Source organism: Vigna angularis, chromosome 9, assembly GCF_016808095.1.
Source record: "Vigna angularis cultivar LongXiaoDou No.4 chromosome 9, ASM1680809v1, whole genome shotgun sequence".
Classification (NCBI taxonomy): domain Eukaryota; kingdom Viridiplantae; phylum Streptophyta; class Magnoliopsida; order Fabales; family Fabaceae; genus Vigna; species Vigna angularis.
In genome coordinates, this window is record NC_068978.1 from 20,179,742 (window position 1) to 20,201,356 (window position 21,615).

General features: G+C 35.6%; 1 protein-coding gene across 1 annotated transcript; it reads left to right on the forward strand.

The window, feature by feature from the left end:
- Window positions 1–7,551: 7,551 nt before the first annotated feature.
- On the forward strand, window positions 7,552–13,919 carry LOC108346957 (protein sym-1). Its single transcript, XM_017586032.2, has 8 exons — window positions 7,552–8,037; window positions 8,305–8,392; window positions 9,444–9,538; window positions 9,899–9,971; window positions 10,088–10,180; window positions 10,285–10,371; window positions 13,154–13,234; window positions 13,653–13,919. Exons 1-7 carry the CDS (start codon window positions 7,694–7,696, stop codon window positions 13,232–13,234), a joined length of 861 nt encoding a protein of 286 aa, XP_017441521.2. The 5' UTR covers window positions 7,552–7,693; the 3' UTR covers window positions 13,653–13,919.
- Window positions 13,920–21,615: the final 7,696 nt, after the last annotated feature.

The window sequence follows — 21,615 nt, forward strand, 5'->3', positions numbered from 1 at the left end:
TGCCCTGGTAATGAACAACAACTGAAACTTGACGGTGAGGGCAAAGACAAACATAAACCCAATCTCCAGGTTGGAATTGGAGATCGCGACGGTTGGTGTCTGCCCATCCCTTAATATTTGCTTATGCCTTTTGGAGGTTGTTGTTGAGTTTATGGATGGTGCCAACTCTAGATTGCAATTCAAATTGAACAATAGCGTTTGAAGTGTTAGAAGAAAGACCTTGGGGAATAGATGGTGGGGGATGTCCATACACGACTTCAAATGAGGTCATCTTGATAGAAGTGTTAATAGTGATGTTTAAGCACTATTCGGCCTATGAAAGAAATTTGCCCCATAATGATGGCCTGTGATGAATGAAGCAGTGAAGATATTGTTGGACCTTGTTAACCACCTCAATTTGGCCATCGGACTGAGGATGGTAAGTTGTGGACATCCGCAACTTGGTACCACTTAATCAGAAGAGCTCCCGCCAAAACTCGTTAAGAAACATAGGGTCCCGATAAAAAATTAAGCTCTTGGGAAGGTCGTGCAATTTGCAGATCGTGTGCACGAATAGGTCTACCACTTTGGAGGCTAAGAAAGACCTAGGTAACATGCCAAAGTATGCAACCTTTGAGAACCTGTCGACAACAACCAATATTATAGAATTGCCTTGGTATGGAGGAAGGCCCACAATGAAATCTAGGGATAAATCCTCCCAACATATGGTAGGTGGAGGAATTGGTTGAGGTAGTCTTGCAGGTTTTTGAGCTGGGATCTTATTTTGTTGACAGATTTCACATTGGGTGACAAATGTGTGGATGTCTTGACACATTTTGTCCTAAAAGAAGTTAGCTACTAACTTCCTAAAGGTGCGTGCTACGCTAGGGTGTCCTGCCAAAGGTGTAGAATGATACTCATGTAAGAGAGTGGGGATGAAAGGGCATGATGGAGGAATCCAGATGCGTTGTTTGAACATGATCAACCCATTGTCAAAGAATATAGAGGAAAGTTAACAGGATTTGTTGTGATTCGCTGCTTCAGTGAAAGGAACTCGACATTGGTGGATAAATACTGCTTTAGATCAAATATAAAATCCAATTGAGGAATGAATAAAATGAGAAGATAGTACTCCTGTTGTGACTAAAGCCTGGATAAAGCATATGTTGCTGAATTAGACTTCCCTGGGCGATATTGTATTTCAAAGTCGTAGCCCAACAACTTGTAGAGGTAATGTTGTTGATCTGGAGTAAGATCCGTTTAGGAAAGCAACTCTTTAATTGATTTCTGATCTGTTTGGATAATGAATCTTCGGCCAAGTAAGTATTGTCGCCACTTTTGTACAACTGAGGTAACTGCACAGAGTTCCCTAAGATAAGTGGATGAGTTTTGTAGCTTCGGGCAAAACTGTTTACTGAAATATGCGATGGGATGTCCGTTTTGAGAGAGAACAACCCTCATGCCTGAACCGGAGGCATCAGTTTAAACTATGAACATGTGATCAAAATGAGGCAATGACAAAACAGGAGCATTCGTCAGTGCCTCTTTCAAATGTTGGAAGGCTTGTAAGGCATTATCTTGCCAAAAGAAATTGTCACTTTTAAGGAGGTCAGTGAGAGCACTGGCGATGGAGGCATAACCTTTGACAAAGCGACAATAGAATTCAGTCTATACTATGTTATGCTCTTAGTTACTCACCCTTCCTTTTGTGGTTGTGGTTCCACCTGCAATGATCGTACTTGTACGAGAGTAGATGGCGTTGCAGATAAGACAGGATAGGAGTAGTGCGGCGAGAAATATGGGATTAACTGTTGGGAATTTTATTATGTTTAAAGTATTTTTATATTTCTGAATAATGGATTTTAATAATTATAAGTTTTGAATTTTATATTGTAATACGTTCGGACATTTGATGTTTTGTTTGCTTCCGCGATTTTATATAAACGTTATAAGCGACGACATTTAAATGAAAGAAAAAAAATTTGGCGTAAATTTTGGATTTTATTATTTTCAAGTGGCACTCCGTTAAGGGTGTTACAACTTACGAGTTTAATTCACTCCTTTTAAGAGATTGTTCTTTTACAAATTTTGAAAGGAAATGTTGTCTTCTTGATTGTCGATTGTTTAGCTAGGGTATGTCTTACTCATTCTTGTTCGTCTTGCACATGCAATGGTTGGAGGATGCAAAATGGTAGTGTGTGTTCTCATGGTGCCGGGATTGAGGAGGTTGAGTGTAAAATCCATTTGCTATTATGGGATGATGGTTGTGGTATGTGTCATTAATATAAATGTAATATCAATTATGTTGACAACCCCATGATGTGTTGTAAATGTTGAAGTTGTTTATGTAATGTTTTTGAATCAATGAGATAATTTTAGTACTTGTTAAAACATTGTGTTTGGAATTTGTTAAAGGTAAAAGGAAATTGGTGTATATCCAGTAGATATACATATTGATCCACCAATTCAAATTTTACTGTCTACAAAAAAAATAGTGAACTCCAACAATTGTATTTAATAATTACATCAAAATAAAATTGCTAATATTGTTAGTTTTTTAGCTTCTACTTTTGGTTTTTGAGCTTCTTGTACTTTGGTACTTACCAGTATATTGTTCTCCTTTCGAAATAACGAACCACGCCAACTTCACACCAATAAATCGAGTTCCTTTTGAGTTGTCTACTCACTCCACTAAGCTATCAAGGTTATCTAAATTATCTGGACTATCCACTAAGCTACTCGGGCTCTTAGTCGAGCTACCAACATACTAACCGAGCTATTTACATGCTCTACCGAGCCATTTAAGCTCTTCACGTTCTTGCTCAATTCCTCTTTGACCTTCATCTTCCAATCCAAAAACCCGAGCATGTTTGCCACCGCGTTTCCAAATTGTTTGCTCAATGAGCTTACCTTAGGCTCTACCCATCTCTCTACATTCTCCTCTGATCTTTCTACACGCTCCTCCCAACTATGCAAGATGTCCAAGCACCTTATTGGGTTATCCAGTTGTCTAGTCAACCTATCCATGTTGCTCAATTTTTTGTCAATTTCACCTTATTACTCGGTTTTCTTGTCGAGTTCCCCGCATTTCTTGGCTATTTTGCCAAGTTCAACACTCTACTCGACTGTCTTGTAGAGTTCTTCATATGATCCACCTCGTTGTCTGCTCTATCTGCATGTCTTACTAACCTCTTCAACCTGGTTGGTTGTCTAGCCAACTTCTCCTTACTACTCGACAAACTTTCTGAGTTCTCCTTGCTACCCCACAATCTTGTTGAGTACTCTTTGCTACTCGACAATCTTGTCGAGTTCTTGCTATTCAGAAAACTTGTCAAGTTTTTCTTGTTATTCGGCAAACTTGCTGACCTCCTCAACCTCTCCCTTGTCCTCACCACACCACTTCTACAAACTGGACTACTCTTTGTCTTCTTCTTGTTCATGGCTTCTTTCACTAGCTTCCAATAACGAAAATTAAATTCCAAGTCATAAAAAAATTATAGTAAAGCTTGATAACCTCTCAGTGTTTATCTCTATCACTCTATCTTCTTTCTTCTTACAAAAGTAAGCATGTGTTCTGATGAAGCTTGAGAGTATTCCTTTTCTTGAGCTCTTCTCTCTTTTTTGTACTATTGTGTAAAGGGATTTAATTCTAATAGCTCAAAGATATTTCTTTGCTCAATTATGATGATGTTATATCCTTATGTTCTTTTTCTTCTTCTTGATCATCTTCTTCTTTTGTTTGATCTTTTATTTATATACCTATGGTGATATATCTGTTTAGACGATGCTTGTCTTGATAATATGACTGCTTGATGAAGCTTGTCTTGAGGTCTGATCTTCATGGCTATTTGATGTTGGTGTCTATCATAGATGAAGTCTTTTTGTCAAAGCATACATGATTTTCAAAACTTTATCAAAAGCATATTTAACTTCTCATTTGGCACAACTTTTGATGAATAAATTATTCTTCTTATATCTTTTTCTTTCTAACGTTCATTTTTACTATCATAAGTTAGGGTAGATGAAAGCTTGTAGTAGTTGTCCTACACAAGGTAGAGTAGATGTCTATACAAATGGTATGTCCTATTTCCTATTTATCTTGACGTTTTTAACAAGTTGAGCATTTAATGTTATTCAAAGCTTGTTTAGAACAATCACGGTTTTTATGTTTTCTATTGTTTAACTAAGACTGTGTTTGGTATCGTTGAGCTTGTAAGAGGCTTTTTCTTAGTTAGTATTTTACTTGTTATTTTCAGTATTTGCTAGAAGTAGATTGTACTATTTTTCAGTCACAATTTCCAAAGAAGAGAACCTTCCATGAATGTCTTCTTCTTTACTAACATTTAGTTCTAATATATTTAAGATAAAGTAGGTGGATGCATGTAGTGTGTAACATATATGTTTTATCTCTTATTACTTTTGTTGTTTTTGAATGTTAAACATTTAATGCATTTAATGCTTGTTCAGAACAACAAAGTGTTTTTTACATTTTCTATCATTGAGGTAACATTTAACATTTAAGCTTTTCCTTAAGATATCATTCGTTGAGTAAGAAGTTCATTGATGGATGAAGAAAATATTTTAGCTCATGGTACCATTTAGTGTCTTGTAAACACCTTTTAGGATATTGGCTTTATAGAGCAACATCGTTTAACAGGTTTTGTTTCCTACATGTTTTTGGATTTTTGTTTGAGACTTTTGAAGGGTTTAGCCAAAAACATTGTCTTGATACTTTTTCATTTTTCGAGAGTTCAACTGAATATCATTGGGTATAGTATAGTTTACGCGTTTAACATAACTCTGTTATATGCGTTAACTTGTAAGTCGTTTAACGTAGCGTCTAGATGTTTTAACTTAGTTATTTTGTGTTTCCTATATAATCCTAAGTGTTTTTCTAAGGTTTTTCTATGTTGGGGATTTTGAGCCTAATTCTTATGTTTTTGTCTATCTTAATCTTCACTAGTACAAAAACTGTGTATAACGTCAAGTGTTCAACGTCCAATCACTGAATAGCCAACATTAAAAATGAGTGGTGACATTTTTGGAAATAAATGCAATTATTAAACGTCGTTTAGAATTGTAATTCGACGTAAAAGAATATAGAACATTGAATGCCCTTTAAATTCGATATAAAAAGGTTAGTGATTTCAATAAAAATTTGAGCGGGAGATTGAAAATTCATTCACTTTATCTTAGCATGCGATACCTTCTTCTTTTCTCAAATTTTTCTCGAATGAAGTTTGACGAGCATCATATGTAATCTTTCTTTCATTTGATACAAATGCATGTTAATTAACTACTTTATGTATGATTTTTGTTTGTTTTAACCGATTATTTTCGTGCTCTTGTCCTTCATAAGCGCATTATGCTTTCTTTCTCATTGGTGACAAAACTTTATTCCGATGAACCCACCTTTTGAAGGTTAGTTTTCGTTTTCGTTTTGAAGAACTTATGTGTTGAACTTGTTTGTTGTTGATACTACACTACACGTTTATAGTTCATGCTTTATAAAATACCAAAAACTGAAATTTGTTGTTTTTCTGCTTTTCAGGTTTCATAGAGTTGTAAAAAAAGGATCACAATTAATAAAAAAAATTGATTAACGTCGTATATTGACAAAATTCGACTTTCATTTAACGTCGAATTTTTTAAATTCGACGTCAATTTAACGTCGACTAATATGACGTCTTTCGCGATTTCACCGTTAAAAGCCCAAAATATTTGACGTTGTATGCGATTTTTGTAGTAGTGCTTCTAGATAAGTATCTTTAGTTTGTCATTTTAATGTTGTATTTGAGTTTGACCTAACTGTGGTTTTCTATGGGTTAGAGTTTTATCTTGGGAAATCATCTATAGACGCTTCTTTCTAGTTTGTCATTAGTGAATTAGATATGTTAGACTTGTTGTGTGTACACTTTTTATTTCAGACCTGGTGTTCCTAACTATCATCTAGTGTTTTAACTCTTTTCATTCTACGAGCATAACCAAGACCACTTCGTTTAATGTTGTTTGTTTAAACTTCAAAACCACGATGTTATAAACGAGCTTGTCTTGTCTCTTCACAAATGGCTCTTGAGGGTAATCAAAGTTACATTCTAGATTCAAGGAGAATAGACCAAAACACACATATCATAAGCTTCAAACCCATACTTAAATCGAATGCAATTCTTACAAAATTACAACAATGAGCATCATAGGATTTAAAGTAAATATCAAGGCACTACATCTTATCAACTAAACATGTATACAATAGGCGAACAACACCATCTTTTTCGAACCATGAAACAAACAAAATATCACATATTAACCCAATATTAAAATAGCTTAAGTTAGCTCCCCATACCTTTCACGATGTCTCAACCATAGGCACTATAACCTTTCAAACTCTCTGCTCCAACGTTCTTCCCTTTGACTTAAAACACCCCTTCTTGGACCACATTGCATTCATTCTCAGAGTACCACTCACTGACAATCGAACACAACCTTTAAAACCTCGCGAATGTTAGATTTATAGCTTCTACCCTACCTTCCTTTTTCTCCCTCGAATTGTGCCCTAAAAAATAACGCTCTTCCCCTCCCTTCTCTATCCTTGCTCCCCCATGTTACAAACGAAAATTCAATGCTCATCATTCATGCCAAAATCCCTTAATGCCTTAAGGTTTGAGGTATTTAGAGTAAAGAAGGAAATAAAAAATTGCAACATTGAGGATGAACATGCATTTTGTTTTCAAAGGAAATGTTGGTGAGGAAAATAACCCTCATGGTTCTCCATTGGTCAAAAGCTTGGTTAAAAAAAATCAACCAAATAAAAATAAACCTTCTTTTGTTTCATTAGGGTTTGAAGCTAAAACACCTCAAATCCTTTATCTAATATGTATGTAAATGTTACTTTACGACTCCTAATACGGTTAAAACACACACTTACTTATACTACCATTAACTTCTAGTACTTAACCCACTTGATATTAGGATAACTATAACTTATTTTATAATTCATATTATTTTCATAATTAACTTATAAATTGTTTATATTAAAATTGTGTAAATTCTCGAGTATTATACTCTAAATCAAACTCCCGAAATTAGGAGAATTTATGTTTTTATTTGACCTAATAAACATATTAAAGAGCAACTCAACCTATATTTATTTAGGACACATTCAAATATTACAACTAAATCTTGATAATTTAATAAGTTGATTATTATTTATTATTATGTTACTATTATATTACTATTATATTTTCCAAATAAATACTATTATAATAATAATATAGACTCACCTCATGTTGATCTTACAAATATAAATAACATCTTTTTTTAGAGAATACTCACCTCATAATTATTTTTATTCTCACTTATAGATAAATCTTACTCTATTTAATAATATTCGAAATTAGAGTTCAAGAACATAATTGAAAGAAAATAAACATGATAAGTATTTTAAACAATAATAAAAGTTTAACCATTAATCAAAATAATGTGAGACTTTTTAATATTTAAAAAGTTATCTTTTAATAATTATATGTTAGCAATAGTTGAAGAATGAAGTAAACTCTAAGGAATATACGGTAATATTTTTAATTTTTCTTTGCAGAGTGAGTTTGTCTTTTCCCCTGAACATAGAACTTGTTCAACCCTGCCACCAAAGTGGTGAGGGAGTGGGAGAGTGCAGCGTTTGGGTATCCATCGTTTCAGAGCGCAAACTGAAAAGAAAATGGTGTATGGAGCATTGTGCGCCCACGCGCACAAATTCCCACTCGCTTACCGTGCCCTTAACCTCAACCTCTGTCGTCAACATGCCACGCGCCTTCACTTTCACAGTCGCTCTTTGCTCCTCTCTCACCCTTTCAACTTCAATCACACCGCCACCCCCTTCAAACCCTCCCTCCTCCGCATACGCAATTCCCGCCTCTTTTCCCTCTCCGACGGAGGCTCAGGCGGAAACGGCGCTCGTGGCAACGGTGGCTCCAACGGTCCGAATTCCGGTGGCTCTGGCGGTTCGAATTCCGGCGGCGGCGGCGGCGGAAATGGAGGACAGAAGTGGTCCTTGTTGTCATGGTAAACAAATATCAACATGCAACCTTATGTAGCATGTGCCCTTTATTTTTGTCTAAGGTTACTGATGTCTTGTTTGGATAATAAGCACATGCAGAACAATAACATGATAATAATCATTTATTAAAAGAGTTTATTTCATTTTTTTTTCTTTTATACGTGTTTGCCAAGAAGATTCTAACTTGTTTGCTCTGTGTATGAGAGAAACACTTAACCTTTTGTCTGAATAATATAGCTTTCTTTTGAGAATGTAACATGGTTTTACTACAGGTACTTGGCTCTACTTGAAAAATATCCTGTTGCGGTGAAAGCTCTAACTTCTGCACTTTTGAATCTAACTGGTGATTTGATTTGCCAGGTATTACACTGTTGTTCCCCTTTCTCTTTCAATTGTTTTGGTTATATTTCATTACTGTTTCAAAATGTATGATATACATAGAGACACTTTTTGCATAGAATAGAGTAGTGTTTTTACTTTTGTGCTATCTAGATATGGTTTAAGTGCTCTGCTTTATGATAATTTGTCACCTTGTTGTCTGTGACAAACATGCAAGGTTTCCCCGAGAATTTAAAAAGTTAGGGGAGATGGAGTTATGCTCAAATTCGTGAAATCAAGAGTTGTTTTGAAAAAGGATGTGATGACATGAATGGAGATTACGGAACTGGCACATAAAGAAATCCAAGCAGCACCAAATTCGCGCAGTTTATTTATAACATTTATGATGAATTTACCATAAACTCAAATTGGCAGTTAGAAAATATTTTGAACATTGAGTTTAGGCTACAATAAAAAAAAGTGATGTCTTGATGGCTGGGTTGGACTATTAAGTTATTAATCCATTGCTTTGGACTCCAAATGGAAAATGAAAACCGAGAAGATTATTAAGGGGTGAGATGGAAGAGATGTAGGCATAGAGAAATCTGAAGTCTAAGTAGTGCAATGTTACTGCTATTTACCTTCCAATTATAAGCAAACATGGTTAGACCGGGATGTCATTTGCTCAAGACTGGTATAAATTTATTAAAAGACGTTACAGACTGCTACACTATTGTCACACAGACTGATAGAGTCCTTAAGATGATATACGCTTGCAAGTTGAAATATGTTATGCTCTGAAATCAACGAGAACTGGTCTAGTGGTTGCCGTACTTTGTGCCTCTGTCTTAGAAGTAAATTGATTTTTTTCTTTTTAATTTTGTTTCTGAAATTTATCTCTTGCCTTTCGAGGCATTTTTGGTCTATTCTCATTGCTAATGGTATCAAGCTTTATTTGTCATTACCTTTTATATGGATTCTAAAAGGATTACTTTTTTGGTCAATCCTTAATTTACATTTTGTAGCATTGCTTGCCTATGCTTTCATTCATATATGTTAATTTTTTTAATTAATTTAATCTTATTTTCTACAGCTTGCAATAGATCAAGTGCAGTCACTGGACTTGAAGAGGACATTTGTCTTCACTTTTCTCGGTTTTACTTTAGTGGGTCCAACATTACATTTTTGGTAATTCCCTGGAATCTATGTTGGCATGTCTGGAAAGTAGACTCTTTGTATAGCCTAATAAGTATGAATTTGTGACGTAATTTAAATAATATAATGACATCGCAACCCAACAACAGTAGTAATAAGTGCAATATGTTGTTAGGTCCTTGGTATAGGATTTTTTAATAATGTTGATAATATTTATTCATTACCCTAATGAATATTATTAGAAGAATCCATGGAGATTGATTTCTGATATTTGTGGTGTCTATCTTTAGGAAATTTTCCGCCATGGTCACATGAGTTTCGATGAAGGCTCATAAATTTGTCAAGTCTGTCTCATTCCATTGCTCTTCCTGACATTTTTTTTTTAATTTATAGGTATTTGTATCTGAGTAAATTGGTTACACTTCCTGGAGCATCAGGTGCATTTTTGCGGCTTGTACTTGATCAGGTGAGATATTTCTAGTGGTCCTCCAATACACTCCCTACTCCACATTGTCAGTTATTAATTAATTTTGTGCTTTTGTGTGATGGTTTAATTTTGAATGTTACAAAATCTTTTCACAGTTCTTATTTTCTCCCATATTCATTGGAGTTTTCTTAGCTACATTGGTGACACTTGAGGGAAATCCATCACAAGCTGTACCCAAGCTAAAACAGGTGTGTGTTTAACTTACTCGCTTTTGTTAAAATGTATTCAAAGAGTGGTTATCAATGTTGTCATGTTTATTATTGTATATTCATCTACAAATTTCATTTTGTAGGAGTGGTTCTCTGCAGTTCAAGCTAACTGGAAACTATGGATACCTTTTCAATTTCTCAACTTCAGATTTGTTCCACAACAATTTCAGGTTAGACTGGTAGACCCATGCACGCACACTGGGGATTTTACTTCAACATAAATCTGTTCACCACTATGATACATGTTGGCATTTTAATATTGAAGATCCATGTTTAATTTGACTTCACCAATGCTTAATTTTCTTTCTTGAAATTCATTTAAACGAATTGGGATTTTATTTAGTCGATTAGTCCTCGTGGAAATTCATAGTTCTTGAAAAAAGAAATTTCTATTGATCTTTCAATAGATACTCTCTGTTAGGGATGGAGAGTTTACGAGAGAAGGAATAAAACATTAAATGCCTAACTGCCTTAACTGCCTTAGCAGTTAGGAAGAGCGGGGTTTATTGGTTGTATAAATAGCAAATAAACAATTGTAGTGGGGTGTCGATTGTTTTGATTGTAGTTCTAACAGGGTTTATCATCCTGAGGGGGGAGGTTAGGCTCTCTAGAGGGAGGTTATGCTCCCAAACCCAGTCCTTGTAAAGAGATTCTTTTACGGTGAATAATAGCAAAACTCATTCTTCCATTTCTGTTTCTATCTTTTGAGTGTGTTCTTGTTAGGTTCCAAACCCAGGAACCTAACAATTGGTCCGACCTGCCGTTTCGAAGTGGGGGTGAAGGATCAAGAAACTGTCGGATCCAAATTGGGCACGAAAACGATAATGGAGAGAAGTACGGAGGGACGATTGGAGGCAATTGAGATCACTATGGAGGGGATGAAGGCAGAGTCTGCCGCTGTACGAAGGGACTTACAACAGATAATGAGGATACTGGGGCTGCAGGTTAATAACACAGAGGGGCAGTTAGACGATAGCTCCGTGAACGAGAATCCACGGCAACGAGAGGAGGATGATAGAGGCAGAGGGGTCGGCGATCGCCAGGAAGATCAGAGACCGTGGTGGAAACGGGTGGATTTACCCACATTCGAAGGGCTCGAACCCCTTAGTTGGATCAATAGGGCGAAGCGATTTTTCGATATACAGAAAGTGACGGGAGAAGAAGAAAAGGTGGAGCTCGCGTATGTTAGCATGGAGGGCAGTGCGGCTTACTGGTTTAAGTTTTGGAAAGAAAAGGCCAAGAACCGTTCTTGGGAAGGCCTTAAGGCAGCCATGGTCAATCGTTTTGGAGGCGGATTCCGGGGGACGGTGTTCAAACGATTGGCGACCCTGCGGCAGGAGGGTACCGTGGAAGAGTTCGTTCGCGATTTCAAAATACTGGTAGGGCAAACCAGGGGCGTATCGGAAGAACAGGTGTTGGGCTATTTGCTCGCCGGTTTGCGCGAGGACATCAAGGGGCAGGTGCGAATTCAGGACCCCCAGGAGTTGACGGTGGCGATGAGAATCGCGAGAGACGTGGAGGACGCGGCGCTCAGGACGAAAGGGGGAAGTTGGAATGCGACCAAGAATTCGCAATCTTGGGAACGAGCGATCGGGGCAGAAACAAGAAACGAGATCAATCGCCCAAATCCGAGTCGACCGAGCGGGGCAGAAAGCGTACGATCGGTGAGAAGAGAAGAAGTCACAACGAGTGCCAACACTAGACCGAACGGTAACGGGGGAAAACCGAACGGTATGGGCGGGAGTGACAACAGAGGTCGAATGTGAGGAACCTGCCCTATCCTGAGTTCCTGAAGAGAAAAGAAGAGGGGCGATGTTTTCGATGTGGAGGACCATTCGCGCCGGTCACCATTGTCTAGAAAGGAGCCTGCGGGTGGTACTCTTAGCAGAGGATGAGGAAGACGATGAAGAGGAGGATTTGCCACCACCCAAGCCTCCTGATCAAGCCGAACGGTAACGGGGGACAACCGAACGGTATCAACAGGATAGACCGAGCGGTAGCGATAACAGACCGAGCGGCCGAATGGTATCAGCAGGAGAGACCGAGCGGACAAGTTTCCCGTTTCCAACCTTGAGGACAAGGTTGTTCGGCAGCGGGGTGTAATGTTAGTGATGGAGAGTTTACGAGAGAAAGAATAAAACATTAAATGCCTAACTGCCTTAACTGCCTTAGCAGTTAGGAAGAGCGGGGTTATTGGTTGTATAAATAGCAAATAAACAATTGTAGTGGGGTGTCGATTGTTTTGATTGTAGTTCTAACAGGGTTTATCATCCTGAGGGGGGAGGTTAGGCTCTCTAGAGGGAGGTTATGCTCCCAAACCCAGTCCTTGTAAAGAGATTCTTTTACGGTGAATAATAGCAAAACTCATTCTTCCATTTCTGTTTGTATCTTTTGAGTGTGTTCTTGTTAGGTTCCAAACCCAGGAACCTAACACTCTCATACTACTTTCTAATCCCTTTTTAGCTGAACAACGGAAAAATGAACATAATGAAGGAACTTTTTATTAACATTTCCATCTTCATCTCGCAACATATTTGGATCTCTGGGATGCATCTTTTTGGTCCCTTGTTTTCAAGTATTATATCATATGAAAATGGGATGCCATTTGGCTTTCTTAGTCGGTTGACAAGGCTTCCCAGTCGTTAGCAGTTCATTGTTCCATTTTTTTATGTAAAGCAAACATTTACATTCACACACATATACTCTTTACTCAAAGTTCTTTAATTACATTGAGAAGTTCTCAAATGTCTAAAATCAGTGGAATGGAGCTATCTTTGGTTATGCTTGTTGACATTTCAGATGGATATATTTCGTCTTACCCTACCAGATTGTATTTGCTGTTGACAGTATTCCTTGGCAATAGAAACTAATGCTTTCTTCAATATTCTTATATTTGCTTCTCCATTTTATTAATGTTATTGTGGAGTTTAAAGTAAATGAACATAATTTCAGGTCCTTGCTGCTAATGTTATTGCTTTGGCTTGGAATGTCATTCTCTCATTTAAGGCACACAAAGAGGTTCTTCCAAAATAGGTAAGCTTTATGTTCCTTGAATGCACAAGACCTAATTTTTAGTAACTAGCCTTTTGACCTTAGGAATTGAAATATACACGAACTTGAGGCAAGGAGAAATTCCTAGGATCTTTCCTAAGAATAGCTTCATCATTAAGTAGTTGCAAAGGTGGTGTTTCTGTAATTAAAAGTGAAAATACAATATTCTTCAAATGACCATTGGCAATTATAAAGTTACTCAGTACTATAATATCTAACAGTTCACTTTCAACGAAGAATAATTAGGACACTTAAAGGAAAAAAAAACAGAACAGTTATCCTGAGTGATTCAATATGTATTGCCTAACAAAAACCATCTTGTAATCGGGTGATGTACAAGAAAATCCTATTTTTATGGATATATAATGCTGACTTTGTACTTTCAATCTTTATTTTACAGCTTGGTAGAGATGCACAATGCTGCTGTAACTGCATAATAGTTGACAATATTAATCAGTTTATGTCCGTTGATAGACAGAGCTTGAAAGGATGCTGCATGAGCTATATGTTGGTTTTTAAATGTTTTGATAATTTACACAAACATGAAGACTTGTACATACTCGTGGAATTTTTGTTTGGTCATAACAGTTTCTTGTTGATTGGCTTGACTGTAATTTTTATAACTATGTTTTGGTCTATGCTAAATATCGATTGCTTATGTTTTTAAGCTTTTTCTATTTTTATATTTGACCATTCCATTATTTATTTTTACCAAAAATATTCAAATTTTTAATCTTTTATGCAAATATTTGTAAGGTTTATGATGAATTTAGAATATAAAATCATTTAAAAGTTTGGAAGCATAACACTTAATAGAAATTGTAATTTTTTGAAGTGTTTCATGGCGTTATATTTACGGTTCAAATAAGAAATATTATAGTTGGTTCTTTCTTCGTGCATGAAGATTATTGGGCTGTAACTTCATGTACCTCCATTTTTTTTCCTGCACTCCCATACAGCTGACACAATTAGTTTTCATTAAAATTATAATAAAAGATAAAAGTTACATTTAATGTTCTAGTTTTTTAATATATTTTAGAATATATTTTAGGATGCAGAAATATTTTGGAATATATATTTTAAAATATATTAAAAAGTATATTTTGAATTGCATAAGATAAGAAGAAGAAAATGAAATATGTACACCTCTCAAATTAGAGTTTTTAATACATTTTAATAAATGAGGGTGACGAAGAAAAAAAAGAGGTGCGAGAAGAAAATTTGATTACTAAATGCACCTTATACTGAAAAGATTACCCTTCATACTGGGTCACGAATGTTTGTCATAATTGCTGTCATTGCCATCCTTATTGCCTAGGCATTTTCATCTTTAACAATGGTTTTTAAGTAACTGATAAGAAAATTTTAGTTTCTATATTAGTGGAATTTACATCAATTGTATAATGTTAAAAATAATTTATATAAATAAATCTCTTTCGTACTAGGTTATTTAAAAATAAAATAAAATTTTAGAATAATCAAACTATTAGTTGTAAGGATTATCTTGGGATAATGGGGTTGACCTAGTGGTTCCAAGATCGATTTCTAAATTATTAAAATTAATATTAGACTGATGAAATCCACGTCCCAAACACAAACTAGTCTTTGATTATTATTATTTACTTTGAAATATCGTGTGGACTATGTTTATGAAAAAAATTATAATCTTTTACGCCTAGTACGTTATTTTCATTAGTGACCATTTCTAAAATAGTTAAAAAAAATATCACAATCTATATTATGAAACTATGTAAAGTAAATGCTATACAGAATTCTTGATAAATATTTCAGATAATTTTATTATTATAGATATATTGTTAAAAAAGAATTGGACTAGATTAGAATGACCATACTCCTTTTCTCCCAAGTCATAGTCCCGTGTTTTATTCTTCACCTGCAACCTTTCATCCTCAATTTCTATAAATACCTTCTAATTAATAGAGCTGGTTATAAATTAAAAATGATTTAGTGAAAAATTTTGTTCAGACATTAAATGAAGCTTTCAAAACGTTGAATATATTATTTTCAAGACCTGTACCCCATTTCACCTCTTGAGTGTTTGCACCCCTCACCTTATTTCATTTAAGGTTTAATCATTCATTAAGTCCCTATTTTCGCATGAAATCTCAATTTCGTCCCTTTCTTTCTGAAAATATCAATTGGGTCCCAATTTTATGAAAATTGCAACAAATGGATCCTTTCCGTTAAATAGTATCAAACGGCGTTAAGTGTTGTATGACCTGGTATGCTGACAGTGTTATTTTTAACACACGTGTCATTACGTGAATAAATTTTATTATTTTAAATTTTGAATTAAAAATTAAATTAAAATAGGGAAAATTCAATTAGGGCAAAGTTGGCAATTCAATTACAGAATCCCATTCTCTCTGCAATGATAATATATTCCGGCGACGTCTCCTCTTGGACCCCATATTTTCTGGCACCAGTCTACAGCCACTCCCCTCTCAACCCTTCCCATTTTCGCGGACTGACGACCCAACCCTAATTCCGCAAACCGCATAGCCTCCAAAAATCCTTGACAACCCTCTCCAAATTAAAAAAATTTATGTGCAGCCTTGCAATTGAAAAATCAAAATCAGATTGGGGAAAAAAAATTGGGACTCCGTATTAGGGTTCGTGGGAGAGAAAAAAAAAAGCTTTCTTTCTTGACAAATGCTTGAATCGAGCACGCGAAAGGCATGTTATCGTTAAATTTGCAATTACTTATTTTGAGGAAGAGGTGCAAAATGGGGTTGAAGGGTTTACTTATTTGAAGACATTTCAAGAGCTCAAGGGTTTCAAGGAAGCTAGGGACCTTTCACTGAAGAGTTTTATTCCTTGTTTCAATCAATTTATGAAAAGCAAAGCGTCAATATTCGGGTGCTCATTGACCAATTGGAAATAAAGATTGAATCTATGTTGCAGAGTGCTGATTTTGCTCTGAAAAATGAGGAAGGTGTTAGGTTTGCGATTGATGAGATTAAGAAGAATATAGACAATTTTGCAGAGAGAACGGTTTTTTTTCTCTATCCCACGAACTCTCGAATCCAAGAAAGAACGATTTTTTTTCTCTCCCACAAACCCTGATTTGGAGTACCAATTTTTTTCCCCATGATTTCTCAATTGCAGGGCTGCACTTAATTTTTTTAAGTTACCCAGTTTGCCCTTGAGTACATCTCAGTGTGCTTAATGGACACGGATATGCCGTGAGGGAGGTGACGGTGTGCACATCATTAATCCACGTCAATTAAAAAACTCGTGCCACGTCAGTTAAGAAACTGACTACAGCGTGCCACGTCAAACACACACTAACGTCGTTGGAGACAATTTAACGGAAAGGATCCATTTGTTGCAATTTTCATAAAATTGGGACCCAATTGATATTTTCAGAAAGAAAGGGACGAAATTGAGATTCCATGCGAAAATAGGGACTTAATGAATGATTAAACCTTCATTTAATGTTCTCCTCTCATCTATTTCATGATTTTATATTTTAAGATTTATAAATATATATATATATATATATATATATATATATATATATATATATATATATATATGTTACATTCAATGTATATATGAGAAAGAGTAATGCTTCGAAAAAATATGAAAATTTGAAAATCACGATACAGGAAAAATAAATATAGACATCCGATTTAGAAAGAATGAGATGTTCATATCCAATTCTTGTTTTAAATGTTTCGTTATATTAGTTTTAAATTTATTGTATTAGTTTATATTTTATTTTTTAATTTTTGTACGAATTTATAAATATTTAATTAGATAATTTTTAATATTAAAAATAATTTGTATGAATTTATTAAATATAATAAAAAAATTGAAAAAATAAAATTAATATGAAATGTATATATCATATATGAAAATTTTAAAAAAATATCAGATATATCCGATTCTCTCTTTATCAAAATATTGAAAGCTAATAAAGAAAAATTGGATTTCCGATAAAGTAACATTCGGATATTTTATTTTTGTTAAATTCGAATTATGACATTGTTAGTCCAATTTTTTTTTGTATAATTTAGAAGTTTTATAATTTATTAGCTTTTAGATATTTGGTTTAATTGCTTCCTTTGTCCCCACTTTGGTTGAATTGTGTCAAATTCATCCTCATTTTTAAAAAAGTTTCATTGTCATCCTCACGTGGTGTAAAAGTGTCAATTGAATCCAAACATTGGAAATATTTGTGTCAATGTAGTCTTCTCCGTTAACTACACACTAACTGCGTTAAGTGGCTGATTATTTGGCACTAAAGAAGTAAAACGTGGCAAATGAGTCACAGTAGTGGTTGTGACGTGTTTGGTGATTTGTATTTAGGGTATTTGTACACTAAAGAATTAAAATCAGAATTCATTTAGGGTATTTCCATTTGTGAACGAAGTGCGATTGGGGCTTTTGAAAGCAGAGCGCGTTTGGTGATTTGGAAGCGTTTGGTGCTTTGGAAGTGCGAAGTGGGTTCCATTCGAAGGTCCATTCGAAGGTACGTGTACATTGCTTTCGTTGGGTTTATGGTTGCTTTGGTGTGTGTGTTTGCTTCGTGTGTGTGTTTGCTTTTGTTGTGGTCCCCCATGAACTATTATCTCTGTTTGTTGTTGTCCCCCATTATGGGTGTTGTGTGTGGTCCCCCATTGTAGGTTAAAGTCAATCTTTATGCTGTGTTTAGGGTTCAGTACAAATTTGTTTTAATTGTTTATGGTCTGTTTAAAGTGCTTTGTGGAAGTGTTGTACCCTGATGGGTTGACAGTCGTATCCTGATATGTAAATGTAGTGTTATTTTGGTCAATTAAATGTAGTGTTATTTGGGTAAAGTTAGACTGACATGATTTTTTATATTAGTTTAGGATGCCTAACTGTGATGTCGAAGTGGTCTTTCACCATGGGGGCAAATTTGTGAATGATGGGTCATTTAAATATGAGTTTGGTCAAACATCTACTTTAAAAATTGACCCAGATAGATGGAGCTACTTTGAAATTATGTCCATTTTGAAGGAGATGGGCTATATTAATGTTAAAGAGTTGTGGTATGCAGTGGGTGGTGGTACTGTGTTAGAAGGAAGGTTAGAACTATTATCTGATGACAAGGGTGCATGTCATCTGGTCAACCTTGCCATTTTGAATGGTCAATCTCACCTGTATGTTGTACACATGGTGTCAGATCCTGAGTACGTTCATATGTTGGGGGAGGGTGACAGTGATAATCGTGTAGAGGTAGAGTGTGAGGAAGAGTGTGAGAAGGCTGTTTTGGGGGAGGGTGTACAGGCTGACAATGATAATTGTGTGGAGGCAGAGGCTGAGGGAGACACTGATGGGGCTGTTTTGGGGGAGGGTGTACAGGCTGACAATGATAACATTGTGGAGGCAGAGGTTGTGGGAGAGGATGTTGGGGCTGGTTTGGGGGAGGGTGTAGAGGCTGTTAATGATAACTTTGTGGAGGCAGAGGCTGAGGGAGAGGTTGTTGGGGCTGTTTTGGGGGAGGGTGTAGAGGCTGACAGTGATAACTTTGTGGATGCAGAGGCTGAGGGAGAGGATGTTGGGGCTGTTTTAGGAGAGGGTGTAGAGGCTGACAGTGATAATTTTGTGGAGGCAGAGGCTGAGAGAGAGGATGGGGGACATGATGACTACGATGTTAGAAGTTGGAATGGAGATGAAGAGGATGTGTTGAGTGAAGATGATTTTTGTAACCGTAGTGAGGAAGTTGAAGTGGGTGGACCAAGTGGGAAGTGTCCTCCATTACAGCATGTACATGACAGAGGTTTATCTGACAATTCTTGGGAATCTGAAAGTTTAGACAGCGTTGTATTAAGTGATTCATCAAATGATGATAGAGACCGTTATGGAAATTTTGGCATTTTTTCATTGCCCAAAAGTATGGAACACTATAACTGGGAAGTGGGGACATTCTTCAGTGAAAAAAAAGATTTCACAGAAGCAATAAGAAGCTACGGTGTAGACAATGGTAGGAAATTGAAGGTTTTTAAAAATGATAAAACAAGAGTTTCTGTTAAATGTTGTGGGGCAAAAGGGAAGTGCCCATGGTACGCATATTGTGCATATAAGGCTGCCCAAAATACATGGCAGTTAAGGAAGATTATAAACAAGCATACCTGCAGTAGAGAATTTAATGTGCGTTTAGTGACATCAAAATGGTTAAGTGGGAGGTTAGAGAAGACCATAAAAGAAAATCCAAATATTAATTTGACTAACCTCCAAAACAAAGTTTGTAAGAAATGGAATATTAATGTGTCTCGGTCAACAACCTTTAGGGCAAAGAAAATGGCACACAAGAAAATTGAAGGTGATTTTGAAGAACAATATAAAAGGGTATATGACTATGCCAATGAGCTGCTTAGGTCAAATCCTGGATCAACTGTCAAAGTTAGTGTAGAACCTAACGAGGGGAACCAAGTATTCAAGAGACTTTATGTTTGTTTGAAGGCATGTAAGGTGAGTTTCATATCATGTAGGCCCATTGTAGGTTTGGATGGGTGTTTCTTGAAAGGGAAATATGGGGGTGAATTGTTAACAGCAGTTGGAAGAGATGGTAATGACCAAATGTTACCTTTGTACAGTAGCCATTAAATTGTTGCTGTCATCAAATTTGAATTTAGCTGTCATCAAATTTGAATTTATTTTATTGGCTGCATGTTATATTTGGAGAGTTTACTTAGCTGTCATCAAATTGTTCCTGTCTCAACCATATCACTACAACTTAACTATTGAAAGAACATCCACCTTCTTCAACAATATCACTGCCAATTAGCTATTGAAAGCAGAAATTCAGATTTTTCATTCATTTTCAACAACTGTCTAATACAACACATTGTCTAATACAAAATAGTCATGGAATTTTAAACAAGATACAAACAAGGATCACATTAATAAACCCCATAAAACATAGCATCCATGTTAATTGCTTCTCCCATTTCTGAGAAACCATAGCAGATTTCTCCAGACTAATAATTTTCCTCCTTTGCCTAGCAATAATAGTATCCCTTTCATCCAAATTAGCTTCATTGCACCATTTAAAATAATTGCATCCTTGAAGTTCTTCGTTTCGAGTCCGCTGTTCAAAACATCCAACCACAAACATTTCATTACTCAAAAAATAAACTAATCACTAAAATGAAACTACAGCCATTGAACAAACCTTGTAATTAGGGCATCCCCAAAATTGTTTGCCTTCGTTCTTCACAGTTTTCGCCACTCTCAACACAGCAACTTCCCCACAATGACATATGTTAGTTTGAACCAATCCTCTGGATGAAACGGCACGACAGCTCCCCCATGAGCAAGACGAACAACACTGATGAGTCAATGACATTGCCACTTCCTAAGCCAACGAAAAAACTTCCACAAAGCACTTTAAACAGACCATAAACAATTAAAACAAATTTGTACTGAACCCTAAACACAGCATAAAGATTGACTTTAACCTACAATGGGGGACCACACACAACACCCATAATGGGGGACAACAACAAACAGAGATAATAGTTCATGGGGGACCACAACAAAAGCAAACACACACACGAAGCAAACACACACACCAAAGCAACCATAAAACCAACGAAAGCAATGTACACGTACCTTCGAATGGACCTTCGAATGGAACCCACTTCACACTTCCAAAGCACCAAACGCTTCCAAATGACCAAACGCGCTCTGCTTTCAAAAGCCCCAATCGCACTTCGTTCACAAATAGAAATACCCTAAATGAATTCTGATTTTAATTCTTTAGTGTACAAATACCCTAAATACAAATCACCAAACACGTCACAACCACTACTGTGACTCATTTGCCACGTTTTACTTCTTTAGTGCCAAATAATCAGTCACTTAACGCAGTTAGTGTGTAGTTAACGGAGATGACTACATTGACACAAATATTTCCAATGTTTGGATTCAATTGACACTTTTACACCACGTGAGGATGACAATGAAACTTTTTTAAAAATGAGGATGAATTTGACACAATTCAACCAAAGTGGGGACAAAGGAAGCAATTAAACCTAGATATTTCACAAAAACAATTTCACATGTTAACTCTTTTACATAAAAAAAATAATTTCATAAAAAAATAATTTCGTAAAATAGTAATTTTTTCACAAGCAATATTTTATACAAAAATTTTCACATGCAATTTTGAATAGTTTTTTATGACTTTGTTTAATTTCGTAAAAAAATTTTAATGTTTAAAATGCATATGAAAATATTGGTATTTAAAATACAAACTAAAAACTTTCATTAAAAAATTTAATTAATTCAAAATATTTAAATAATTATAAAATCCTAATATTTCATTTGAAAAGTAACAAAATATCTTAAAATTATAAAAAAAGTAAAAG

Bases quoted from the DNA above. Each gene is read 5' to 3' on its own strand.
- LOC108346957 (XM_017586032.2), top strand. From the start codon at position 7,694: ATGGTGTATGGAGCATTGTGCGCCCACGCGCACAAATTCCCACTCGCT. The intron at 8,038-8,304 runs GTAAACAAATAT...GTTTTACTACAG, and splicing joins AAGTGGTCCTTGTTGTCATG to GTACTTGGCTCTACTTGAAA. The intron at 10,181-10,284 runs GTGTGTGTTTAA...TTCATTTTGTAG, and splicing joins CTGTACCCAAGCTAAAACAG to GAGTGGTTCTCTGCAGTTCA.